The sequence below is a fragment of the Perca fluviatilis genome, chromosome 20 (genome assembly GCF_010015445.1).
Source record: "Perca fluviatilis chromosome 20, GENO_Pfluv_1.0, whole genome shotgun sequence".
Classification (NCBI taxonomy): Eukaryota; Metazoa; Chordata; class Actinopteri; order Perciformes; family Percidae; genus Perca; species Perca fluviatilis.
The window spans coordinates 14214931-14227133 of record NC_053131.1 but is presented as its reverse complement, the minus strand read 5'-3'; the positions used below and the strand labels follow the sequence as shown (position 1 = coordinate 14227133).

Here is a 12203-nt window from a genome sequence, read left to right as displayed (position 1 = left end):
GAAAAGAAATGATTGAACTTAAAAACTGATTATTTCCGCTGAGCTGGAGTCCTGGTGGTGCTGCTGGACGTGCTGTAGTATCCTGGTACTTTTAAACAGAAAGCCTGCGTTACAAATGTGGAGCTGCAGTTTGAAATACATGGGCAAGATGTCATGTTATGTCATGAGTTACCATGATTACAAGTTGTTTGATGTTTACCATTCACAGCAATATCCAACTGATCCACCCAGTTTCCTATCTCAGAGGAATGTAGAGGTCTTCTTCTACACTGTCAGTTCAGTTATCTGTTAGTGTCACTTTGATCGATAAAAGGAGTGCATGCATGTGGATGAAGCCTGCAGGCAAAATCTAAAAGCATAGTGGAGATAAAATGTTCTGTTTAGTAAAAGTCAGGGAACCTATGGTCTCATCCTAGAAAACCACTGTCAAAGAGTAGAAACATAACTAACTAAAAAGCAAAGTACTGATGTAAAACAAATGATATTGTTTTTAAAGAGGAGTACATAATCTATGTCCTTCAAAGATAATATGACAATTTAATTGTTTGTTATTTCCCAATACACTTTTCCTCTCAATGCAAACAGGTTATGCTTGTTATCTTCCTTATTTGTGGCTGTTGGGTGGGGTAACAGAAAGACTAAAAAGATGATAGTGGAATTTGAAGGAAGCAGAGAAGGAACTAGGCCCTCCTTAATATCAACGGGTCCTCAGTGGAGAGTCTGGACAGCTTCAAGTACCTTGGTGCTCACATCAGCGAGGGTCTGACCTGGCCGCTGCATACTGACCCTACTGAGTGGTGAGAAAGGCAAGCCAGAGACTGTCTCACCTCAGACGCCTGAGGAAATTCTGGGTATCCCCTCAAACACTGAGAAATTGCTACTCCTGCATAATTGAGAGCGTCTTGACGGGGAACATCACTGCCTGGTACGGAAACGGCACTGAACACAAGGCCCAGAAAGTTGTCATCAATCATCTGAACATAGTGTACAATATGCGGTGCCCTACCCTGCCTAAAGGATATTTACACCAGATGTTGCAAGAAAAATGCTAGGAGAATCATTAAAGATCCAAACAGCCCCACATTTTATAGTGAATCATGCACAAGTTGAAGGAGCTATTGGAATTACATTTCACTGTAATTGTACCTGTACAATATCATGTGACAAATAAAATTGATAAGCTAAGTGATTGGTTGATTGTATAAAGGGGTTTCATTCAGCACTTAAAGCACCTTAACATTTGCCATTGTGTTACAACTGTAATGTTTTGACATTTGCAATATGGCAAATATTTTAGCCACACCTCTCCAATTTGTTTGTCCTTCTCTATTGAATTTTGTGGTTTCGATCATGAGTTGCAATAACGTAATAGTTATGCAGGAATGCATAGAAAACCCAGCCCTTTTTCTGGGAATTTTTGGTTTATTTGCAACCGGTTCTCAAGCCTCTCCATCCTCGCGTGTTATGTAAGAGGAGGGACTGAGCAGTCTGATTGGCACTTGCACTGAATACGTCGACCGAGGGAGGATATAATCATTTGAGAGCACTGCGCACTCGTACAAGCACCACAGGCATCTTCAGACAGAAGGTACTGGAACTTTCCATTTTAACAGGCGAAGAATTATCAGCGACACACACCGGGACCGACTTCATTTAAACATAGTTACTTATCAGCGAGACACCCCAGCTCTTCATTTGCGAAGTTACTTCAGCGAGACACACCGGGACCGACTTCATTCAAACGACGTTACTTATCAGCGAGACACCCCTGGACCGGCTTCATTTACGCGAAGTTACTTACAGACGTTTTTACCTAAAGTGGAAGAAGGTAAGCATTCTTTAGCCTTAATGAAAGCAGTAAAATCATGCAACTGTGGGGGTCGCTAATGCATTGCCAACAACCATTGTTTTAATCAGCTCATGCTTTTTTATATAGTACATATTTATGCATATGTAATAGTAGGTTATTTACGAGGTAAGTAGTAAATGGTAATGGCTAAAAGAAACGTGTTTTCCAGAAGAACTACGCAGTACGCAGCATATTCTCTCGTGAATGACAGTATGGCTGCACTTCACCACCAAGCCACCAGGTAGGCCTACGCACTAGAATATTGCACCAACCTGTTGATGAGAGTGCGTACTTCGGCCTTTATTTATTTATTTATTTATTTCATCTCCGACCCGAACGTTAGTAAATTTATACCCCTACAAAACTCAAGCTTAAAACTCAAACCCTGAAGGTAAGGGGGTTTTCCGGGTTTAGTTTAGGTTCATATAAACGAGTCATTCATTTGTTAACGTAGCCTATCTGTTTCTCCGTTTTTATTTGACAGAAGTAGCCCAATATGGTCTGGCAGGAATTACTAAGAAAATACAGTTCTGTCAGTTTAGTTAGGCATGACCTAATGACTCATGACTACAGAGCTGCCAACTTTTCCCAAAACTTTGGAGTGAGATTTTGTGGGGCGAACTCAAATTTTGCTGCGTTCAAAGTAAATTTATTTGGCTCATTCAGCATCATTACTGTCGGGGTTTAAATTTTGATTTGTTATGTGGGGAGGGGTCTCCCTAGGGGGTTTTTTTTTTAAATAAACCATTAAATGGCACTTTCTGGAGAGTTTTGTGCAAAGAAATGGAAAAATCGAGTCTTACATGATATGTGCAAAACTGCAAACTTTGCATTGTTGTAGTATCAATGAGGGCATTTAGCTTTTACATTAATGTTAATCATCACTTGATTACACTTGTATTACCTTGTTATGATATAAGAAGTGACCCATACAATGTGCCAAACATAATGTGCCACATGAAGAGACAGTGCAGCATATGACAGTATCAACAGCTGAGAAGATTTGGGTCTGTGGTCCAGGTCCACCTCACACAAACGTCCTTCTCCCATTCTCTCTCTTTACTACTACAACACACACACACACACACACACACACACACTAGGACCACTGAAATTCTAAAGAATGAGAACCTCTGATTTACATACATTCTAATCCTTTAAAACTAAATAAATATAAATAAAAAAAATTTTGGACACCAGGGGGACTGGTGGCCAAAGACCAAACCTCAGATTAGGCAGTGAGGGAAATTCATTCTTCAATCAAGGCCTTTACCCACCACAAGGTGCAGCAGAAAATAGACTGAAAAATACCAACAGCAAGATAAAAAGACACAGCATGGCTCATTCTGTGCATGTGTCATATCACAGACTTTCTCAAACTTTTTTGTGCCAAGGCCCAGTAATGTTTGGCCCTTGTCCTCTGTGTCCCACTTACTGTATGTACTTTTTTTGTGAAAAGAAAGACTATTTGTTCATTTCATGAAACATTTAATGAAGTATTTACAGTTACATTTAGAGATGCACAGAGGTTAGAGAAGCACAATAGTGACCCAAAGTTTCCCAGTATCTGCCCCCCCCCCCCCGAAATTTGGAGAGTTGTAATATAGTCTGCTGTGCATGTTATTGCTCTGCTGATATGGAAGTATCTCATTCTGATCATCTGACAGACACAGAGGCCCATTTGGGTCTCTGGTCTCTGACAAAGTTTAGAGGTGGATGTACGCTGCTCTTCATCGGAGGTAGAGCACGGATGCAACGCGTCATTGCCCATAGCAGAGCGAGTCCATTCAAATTAACTGAAGTTGCTACACTTACCAGCCGTGCTGCTCACCTCTATTTTTACAGAGAGAGTGGAAAAAAAGTGACGGACGGGTCTGTAATACTCAAAGCATACCTGAAGCCGGGGAAATGCGCCTGGGATGGCTCGTGGAGAAATGTTCTCACATTTGCGACATTTCGCAAATTCCACAGACGGGGAGCGCTCCTGAACCCCCTCACCGTCTCTGAAGGCATAACTAGTCGATCACGAGTGGCTCGTGAGTGGTAGATCAAGAAACTCCTCTTTCAGGTATTTGACCGACCGGGTTGACGCTTCGGCATGAGAAATCGGGGGTGTGGCGTGTGAGCGTGTGAAACCAATCAAATGCGTGTGTCTCACGGCCAATGCGTGAGAGTTGGCAGCCCTGTGACTAGGCAAGACCAGAGGCAACTTATCTCTTCCTTTTTCAAAAGGCCATGTGGTAACATGTTGTGACGTGTTGAGGAAATGCATTACCCATAGTGCCATTTCCACCTACAGAGGAAGAACTTGGACAAATTAAGTTTTCTCTCTTCCCAGACTCTGCAGCCATGTCTGTCAACGTTCATATCAACAGCCCAAATGTGAGGTACACAGACACACACATTGTGTCTCAGTATCCCTACCAGACCACATCAGTTCACACAGAGGGAAACAAGATCACAGTAAGTGGACCTTTCTGACATACAGCTCTTTTTACATATGCGTCTGTGTGTGTCATCTGTACAGTCTCCCTCTAATTTTCTCCATAAACAACAGGTGACCCCCCGCACTACCGAGTTGACATTTCGCACAGAGAGACGTGTGCCCCGGCTGGGTGTGATGCTGGTTGGCTGGGGAGGCAACAACGGGACCACAGTCACAGCAGCTGTACTGGCCAATAAGCTTGGTCTCACCTGGAGAACCAAGACTGGAGAGAAGGTGGGTGGAGTGACACAAACACGCCTGTACACTCATACAAATAGTGAATAATAGTGAACAAATAGTGAGTATAGGACCCCCTTGAAAATGAGATGCTACATCTCAGGGGGCTATCCTTCTTAATAAATTCAAAATGTTATCAGATGCCGGTTTACATTAATTTCAGTATAGTGTGAAATATCAAATCACTTTCCCTTTGACAGTAACATATCTAACTTTGATGTAACCCTCTCAAGCAACCTTCTGCAAGTTGATTTCCATACTGCACTGAAATGACTGCAAGCCACTGACTGCCTGCTTGGAATGACCATCCTTGTATAAAGCACCACAACCACAACGATTCTTCTTTAAAAAAAAAAACACTAACCACCTACCACTAGGGAGCTAATAGAGAACCTTCTTTGTCATATTTTATAAATATAGCCCACTGTCCTTAAATACAGTGGTAGAAACTCATTATAAGATGGTTATGCTGACATGTTCATTAGAGTGTTAAGGGCTTAACTGACTCTGGTCTTGAGGGTTTCCCCTTATATGGGCATACATTGTTACTTTTATGAGCTGGTTCCTTTGATTTCCATTTCAGCCATTTTCCTCACATTTAAAGGATTTAATATACTTGTAATAAACCATAAACCCACAAAAGATTATACATTACTTACAGGGAATGAAATCACAGTGTTTTTTTCTTCTTTTTCTCCCACATTCTTCAGAAAGCAAACTACTTTGGCTCCCTCCTGCAGGCGTCTACTATTTGTCTGGGATCAGACTTCGAGGGCGAGGTCAACGTGCCCCTCTGCGACTTCCTACCCATGGTGCACCCTAATGATATAGTCTTTGATGGTATGGACAGTTGCAGATGATTAAGGTCTAACCTCTGGAGCAGAAACTGAGAAGTGTATCTGTGCATGTGTGTGTAATATAAAGCCGCGTTTCGACACTAGTTCTGTGTTCAGGCAAATTCTTCCGCTGACGTATAAGCAACATGACAGGATGAGGGCTGCTGGTGGTCGCAGGGGTAAACGCACTTTGCAGCCTGCAGTCCAGTATGCCTGCCCGTTTCATCTAAAAAACACTTTAAAGGAGAAAAAAGATTTGTACCGAGTCGACCGTTCTCTGGGATATGTTTTTCATGCTAATCGAATGTTTTAGCGCAAACCGCTAATAAGCTTATAACGCTAGTCGTCGGGGGCACTGGTAAAGTAAAAATAAATGGCTATTTCTATACCACTAACAAGGCTCAAAATAGCACCACACTTCACGGTAGCATAATGAGGGTCCCTACATGTAAACCGAAGCATTGAGAACTTTGTAAGTTTAGAGACAGTTTATCAAAAAGATAGTTTATAAAGACAGTACCGTTCGCGTGTACAGGTAGGCGCCATCTTGGGAAAACAGTCACGATCAGTCGAACGATGAACGCTGTGTAACCAGTAACATAGCTCAAGCACGGCGTTCGTCGTTCGATTGTTAGTGGTATAGAAATAGCCATTTCTTTTTACTTTACCAGTGCCCCGACAACTAGCGTTATAAGCTAATTAGCAGTTTGCGCTAAAACTGGTCACATTCGATAAGCATTAAAACATATCCCAGAGAACGGTCGACTCGGTCCAAATGTGTCATTAACCCCTAGGTTCATTTTGCGCCAGATTTCTCCTTTTAAGAGGGCAAGTGAAGTAACGGCAGTGTTAACAGCAGGAAAATCTGAGCCCAGGGCAGCTTCATGGGCAGTCTCTCCATGAGGTGAAGATGTTCAGAGATGTGCTTCTACAGTATGGTGTCCTCTGATGCAATCTAGTCTGTTACTTCATAAGGGCAGAGCTTAAACAGGCAAGGTATTTAAAGAGTCTATTATTAGATGAAAGGGATGACTCACCCCTGCCCTGTAAGTTCTGGAAAATGAGAGATACAAAAGGAATTCAGCACCTTTTTTGTTTTGTTTGTGTTTTTAGGCTGGGATATCTCTTCAATGGATCTTGGCAGCGCGATGGAGAGAGCTCAGGTGTTTGACTGGTCATTACAAAAGCAACTGCAACCACACATGAGCCGCATGAAACCCAGACCGTCAATCAGTATCCCAGAATTCATCGCTGCGAACCAAGAGAGTCGGGCGGACAACATCCTTACTGGGAGCATGGCGGAGCAGGTAATACTTGTTCTACTGACTAGCAGATTTATGATAACTGGAGTCTCTATGAATTTCATTTAAGGTTGTGTTTTATATGTAATTTTTAATCGGATCTAAAGAGTAAATTGTCTTCCAGGTAGAGCAGATCAGAGCTGACATAAGGGACTTCCAGAAGTCGAGTAATGTGGACAAAATCATTGTTCTTTGGACTGCCAACACTGAGCGCTTCTGTGATATCATACCGGGGGTCCATGACACTGCAGCGAACCTGCTAGCTGCAATCCAGGTGAGAGCAGGAGCCGTGAAGAATTTGGTTCGAAAGTGTAAGTTTTTAAAGACACAAAACCTTAAGTTGATTTCAGTAGAAATTATAATTAACTTTAATTGTCCTAGAAACCAACCTAAATAGTGATTTTGGTCGATAGTCATGAATTCAACTTTAATTTTTTCCTAATGTTGAGGACCAAACAGTAATCCTCCATCCCATTTAGTGATGAATAAAGCTTAGAGGATGAGAAGATTAGCTCTGCTAGCACTTCACTGTGAATTTGTAGATGAAATGCCATAATGAGTCAGCTACAAAATTATGATTTGTCCCTCATGGATGAGTTTATATTTTATCTCCTGTCTTCAGCATGCTTGTAATACTGTCAGCAATGATAATAGTCTATTTCACAGACTAAGGCCGGCCACACACTGGCTGCGTCGAATCTGCTATCTTTGTCTGTGCACATGTATGTTTCCCATTGATTTACTGCACTCAAGCAGTATACTTCATGTTAAACATAAATATATACTGATTTGATTACAGCAAAGACAACGTCGGCAGTATTGACGGCAAAATAGGCTACAGAATATTTCAGGTGCAATATTTGAAAATCTTTTTTAAATTACATTTATAGCTGCATTTATGTAAAAACCTAGAGACTTTCAAACATCAACATGTAATTTATTATATGTATTGGTGTCAAAATGACATATAAACATCTTTTCCTATTCTATTTTGCCTGGAAGCGCTTCCAACACGCTTGCGTGTTGCGTGAAAAATAGGCATCGGTTCTATTTCTAGCATGTATGCGTTTTCAGCGCGGTTCGAGCCCCGCCTGAGACGTGCGTGTCACGCAGGCAGTGTACAAGCTCTAACCTGTTAACATGGGACCCGAAATAAAACCAGACACGCCACGCAGCTGACATGCTCACGCCACGCAGCCAGTGTGTGGCCGGCCTTATGATCTTCAGCAAATAGCTCGATTTTAGATAGGCATGAAGTGGACAATAGAGATGATGTGGAGAGGTAAATGTGGACCTTGTGAGTCAAGTTGTAATATGATGATACACTCAGTAACGGTCATTATCTCTTTTTGGCTGGACCATAGGACCGTAGGACCAGTCCTACAACCCCAAAACTCTGTCACTCTGTCACTGAGTGAGGAAGTTCCACCACTGGTCGGAATGACTGTGATGATGTCAGTGTTGGTGTTTCCCCATTGGCCATTGCCTTTTCAAACTTTATTGGTTTCGACACATATGCTTTTACTTCCGCTATCGCCCATCAATCAGCTGATTAACTTCCTCAATACATTTGTGGATGTTGTTGTGCTGCCACTCATTCAACAGTTTTAATGCAAGGGCTTAACAGCACTGGCAGAGTAGGATAAATGCAGACGAATGGCACACCACTGTGTGTGTGTGTGTGTGTGTGTGTGTGTGTGTGTGTGTGTGTGCCTGCTCCTCTCTGTCGATCTCTCTTCAGACAAATGAATGTGTGTAACAATCACAACCTGCAGTAAATAAATATACTGGATGGGCAGGTCTTGATTTTTCATCATGTAAAAATCGGGGTAATTGAAACTCCAGAAGAACAGCAGGGACAGCAGCAGAAAATTTAAAAGCGTTGGCAAGCAGGGGATGCCAGTTTGATCATTTATCAGAATCCGATCCATTATATCATATGTAATGTCATCTATATTGTATATAATAGATTATCAGTGTGTTTTCTTGCGAGATTTGCTTGCACATGGAAAAAATAAACGACACTCCGAAACGTTTGTAACAGCACAATTGCAGAGATAACAATGTAATATTTAAATTCACATTACAGACACCACCACTTACTATCCCTATAACAACTTGGCGATAGTAAGGCATATTGACCATTCACGCCCCAGCCATATAATAGGTGTTGACCTAGTTTTGTTTTTACTACATCCATTAGGCTGGAGCAGCGATTTCTCCCTCCACTCTGTTTGCAGTGGCCAGTATACTGGAGGGTTGTGCCTACATCAACGGCTCCCCGCAGAACACTTTTGTACCAGGCGTCATAGAGCTGGCCGTGCAGAAAGGGGTGTTTATTGGAGGAGATGACTTCAAATCTGGTCAGACCAAGATCAAGTCAGTGCTGGTGGACTTTCTGGTCAGCTCAGGTATCAAGGTAAGAAAAAGAATGCACGGCTAGAAGGAAGGGGGGATCCATGAAGTAATGATCCGATACTAATAAGACTGAGTCGCTACTAATGTGGTTATAATAGAAAAGCTAAGAATACTAAAAAAGGGGGGTTCATGATTTGAGAACAATCTTTCCTATTTAAGACCAGAATTAAAGTGAGAATTAGTCCATTAAAATGAGGAACTGATACTGGTCCCATAATTGTATTTTACACTTGAAAGCATCAAATGGGAATATACTATTTAACATAAGTTAGGTCAATCACTTATTTATCACTCAAAATCACAAATTTGCCTCAAATGGCTTTACAATCTGTACAGCATACAACACCCTCTATCCTTAGACAGGGGAAAAAGTGGAAGAAGCTTCAGGAACAGCAACAGTGTGAGAAGAAATTAACATATATTTATATTCACACATTTATTCGGCACATACAATCTTATAGTATAATGTAGTGAAATTCCATTTTTGCATTTAACCCCACCTAAGATTAGGATGCAGTGTCTTGACATGGGGCCGGAGGAGCCGGGCATCTAACCAAGTCATCAATCTTGTGGTTGAAGGACGACCCACTCTACTTCTGGGCCACAGCACAACAACTGTGATTGTGATTGTCCTACCAGAGAATAAAGATGCCAACTTAAAGCTTACAGTACCACGTATTTTCTGAACAAAGACATCTGAATAAGTTCCTCTTCCCCTTGACAGCCGACCGCCATTGTCAGCTACAATCACCTCGGCAACAATGACGGGAAGAACCTGTCGGCTCCGCAGCAGTTCCGCTCCAAAGAGATCTCCAAGAGCAACGTGGTGGATGACATGGTCCAGTCAAACCCCATATTGTACCAGCCTGGAGAAAAACCTGACCACTGTGTGAGTGACTCAGACACAGAAAGATAATGAGCTCCGTATGGACGTTTACTGAAAACAACTTGTCAGACTCATTAACTGTCTTCGGTGTGTTTTTTTTCAGGTGGTGATTAAGTATGTCCCCTATGTGGGAGACAGCAAGCGTGCCATGGATGAATACACATCTGAAATAATGATGGGAGGGACCAATACTATCGCACTGCACAACACCTGTGAGGTCAGTGATCCGTAGTAGCTCTGTTTCTGTAAAACATGTAAGTGACACAGGAAAATCTAGCCTAGTAGAACAATTTTCAATGCGAGAGTCCAGACTGCTACTTGCTTGCTAAACTCTGTCGTTCAAAACGTTAGTTGTGGAGGAAGAGGCTCAGGAGTGCCAGAGCTTACTGTTAATTGCTTTAGTCCACCATCAGTCCTACACATCAGATAACATCTATTCTGGTTATCTGGCTGAAAAACAGATCTACTGCACCAGTTTCTCCCTGGGATCGTCCAATTTTTCTACAAACAACTTAAGCTACCAAAAATAATTTTGAAAGATTCTGCAATCACACAAAAAATGCTTTACATTAGTGGCTTTAAGAAGAAAAAAAGCAAACAAATATGTACATTTCAGATGTTCTTTACTAGCAAATAAAATGCTGAATTTACAAAAAACTAAAACTCCAAATAAGTTCACCTTAAGTGGTTGACTCATTGATTCAACAATAGCAACAACACTTGAAACAATGGGGTGTCATTGGATCTGCATCAGTGTAGTTGGCATTAAAGTCCTTAATGTGTGGAATTTAAAAAGGTTTTGATTTGGGGACTCCTAGTGGTAATGTTTAGAAAGACACTGCTATAGGGTAAATACAATTCTTGCATGTGCAAGGGACTACATTATGTTGTATGAGTTCTATCTATTGATAAATGTGTGTTTAGCCACTCCCTTCTCCCTCTATTACACCATTGTCACCTCATCTTTCTTTCTTTGCAACAGGACTCTCTTCTAGCCAGCCCAATCATCCTGGACCTGGTGATCCTGACAGAGCTTTGTCAGCGTGTGACTGTTCAACCCCAGGGGGAGAAGGACTTCCTGTCTTTCCACAGTGTCTTAGCAGTGCTCTCCTTCCTCTGCAAGGCCCCCCTGGTCCCATCAGGGACACCGGTCATCAACGCCTTTTTCCGCCAGAGGGCCTGCATACTGAATATCATGAGGTTTGAACAAGGCTTTGGTTTCGTTACCTAGATTGCATTACCACACATTTTCCCCAAAGATTGCATTATACATTCAACAGAAGAATAATGGTTTTAAGGATGTTTAAGGCTTGCATATAGGTGTAAAATTCTTGTGTTTCATTTGGTGACAGAAGTTCAGTACAATCTCCGTCTCTTGTCTTTTTCAGAGCGTGCCTCGGTCTTCCTCCTCAGAACCACATGCTGCTGGAGCACAAGCTGCAGAGAAACTTCCTGCATTCACATGCCTCCAACATGAATGGCCATGTGGCTGCTTTGGAAAAAAATTGGAACTAAAACGTAATACAATTGTAAACTACAACTGACACCGTGTATAACAAGAACAAAGGCCCTCATTGATCTATTGTTGCGAAAATAACAACTTTGACAACTTTGCAGATTAAACTTGACATTAATGTAAGATGCATTTAAAATCAAGGTATTAACCAAGTCTTGGCCTATTAAACAATGGCGTGGTGCTGCAACATTTACATGTCATACATGCAGTTCTGCTATAGCTACTGAGCAACAACAGAGGCCTATATGAAGCCCCTAGACTACGTTATTCCCCACACAGCGGAACATTGTTCAAAGCAGGCTATTTTGTTCAAATATATATAAAGTAAATGCATCTTTGCTTGTATCAATATTCAAGAAGTTCTCCAGGTGCAATGCATATGTGGAATACAATTATACAGTATAGTTCATAGGAATAGGTTCATATGTTTAACAAGTAAATGTGATACTAATCGTGCAACTGTGAAAAAAAATTAACAATGAAGCAATATCTGTTGTTTGATGAATGAGGGTCATCTTCTTAACTTACTGTATTTTGTGTTATTGTCTTATCACTGCTTTACTGTAGCCATCCATATGTTTTTGTTTGAAGATACATTTTTGAAAACATGGATGCAGTTTTGACTATATTGTCATTGAGTAACATGGTCTATATACAATAAACCTTTACATATTA

At 41.4% G+C, this 12203-nt stretch overlaps 1 protein-coding gene across 3 annotated transcripts; it reads left to right on the top strand.

The window, feature by feature from the left end:
* The first annotated feature begins 1505 nt into the window (after positions 1-1505).
* LOC120548810 (inositol-3-phosphate synthase 1-A-like) lies at positions 1506-12203 on the top strand. 3 transcript variants are annotated; one of them, XM_039785298.1, is made up of 12 exons: positions 1506-1828; positions 2022-2090; positions 4188-4312; positions 4407-4568; positions 5282-5411; positions 6521-6714; positions 6833-6982; positions 8912-9127; positions 9851-10015; positions 10116-10229; positions 10995-11212; positions 11401-12203. In XM_039785298.1, exons 2-12 carry the CDS (start codon positions 2054-2056, stop codon positions 11525-11527), a joined length of 1638 nt encoding a protein of 545 aa, XP_039641232.1. In that variant the 5' UTR covers positions 1506-1828; positions 2022-2053; the 3' UTR covers positions 11528-12203. The 3 variants fall into 3 exon arrangements, with proteins under 3 accessions (XP_039641232.1, XP_039641231.1, XP_039641233.1); XM_039785297.1 differs by having other exon boundaries at positions 2019-2090; positions 11401-11651; XM_039785299.1 differs by lacking the exon at positions 2022-2090 and having other exon boundaries at positions 11401-11651.

Coding starts and splice junctions, on each gene's coding strand:
- LOC120548810 (XM_039785298.1), top strand. CDS start 2,054: ATGACAGTATGGCTGCACTTCACCACCAAGCCACCAG. Junction 5,412..6,520: donor TAATGATATAGTCTTTGATG/GTATGGACAGTT, acceptor TTGTGTTTTTAG/GCTGGGATATCTCTTCAATG. Junction 6,983..8,911: donor ACCTGCTAGCTGCAATCCAG/GTGAGAGCAGGA, acceptor TACATCCATTAG/GCTGGAGCAGCGATTTCTCC.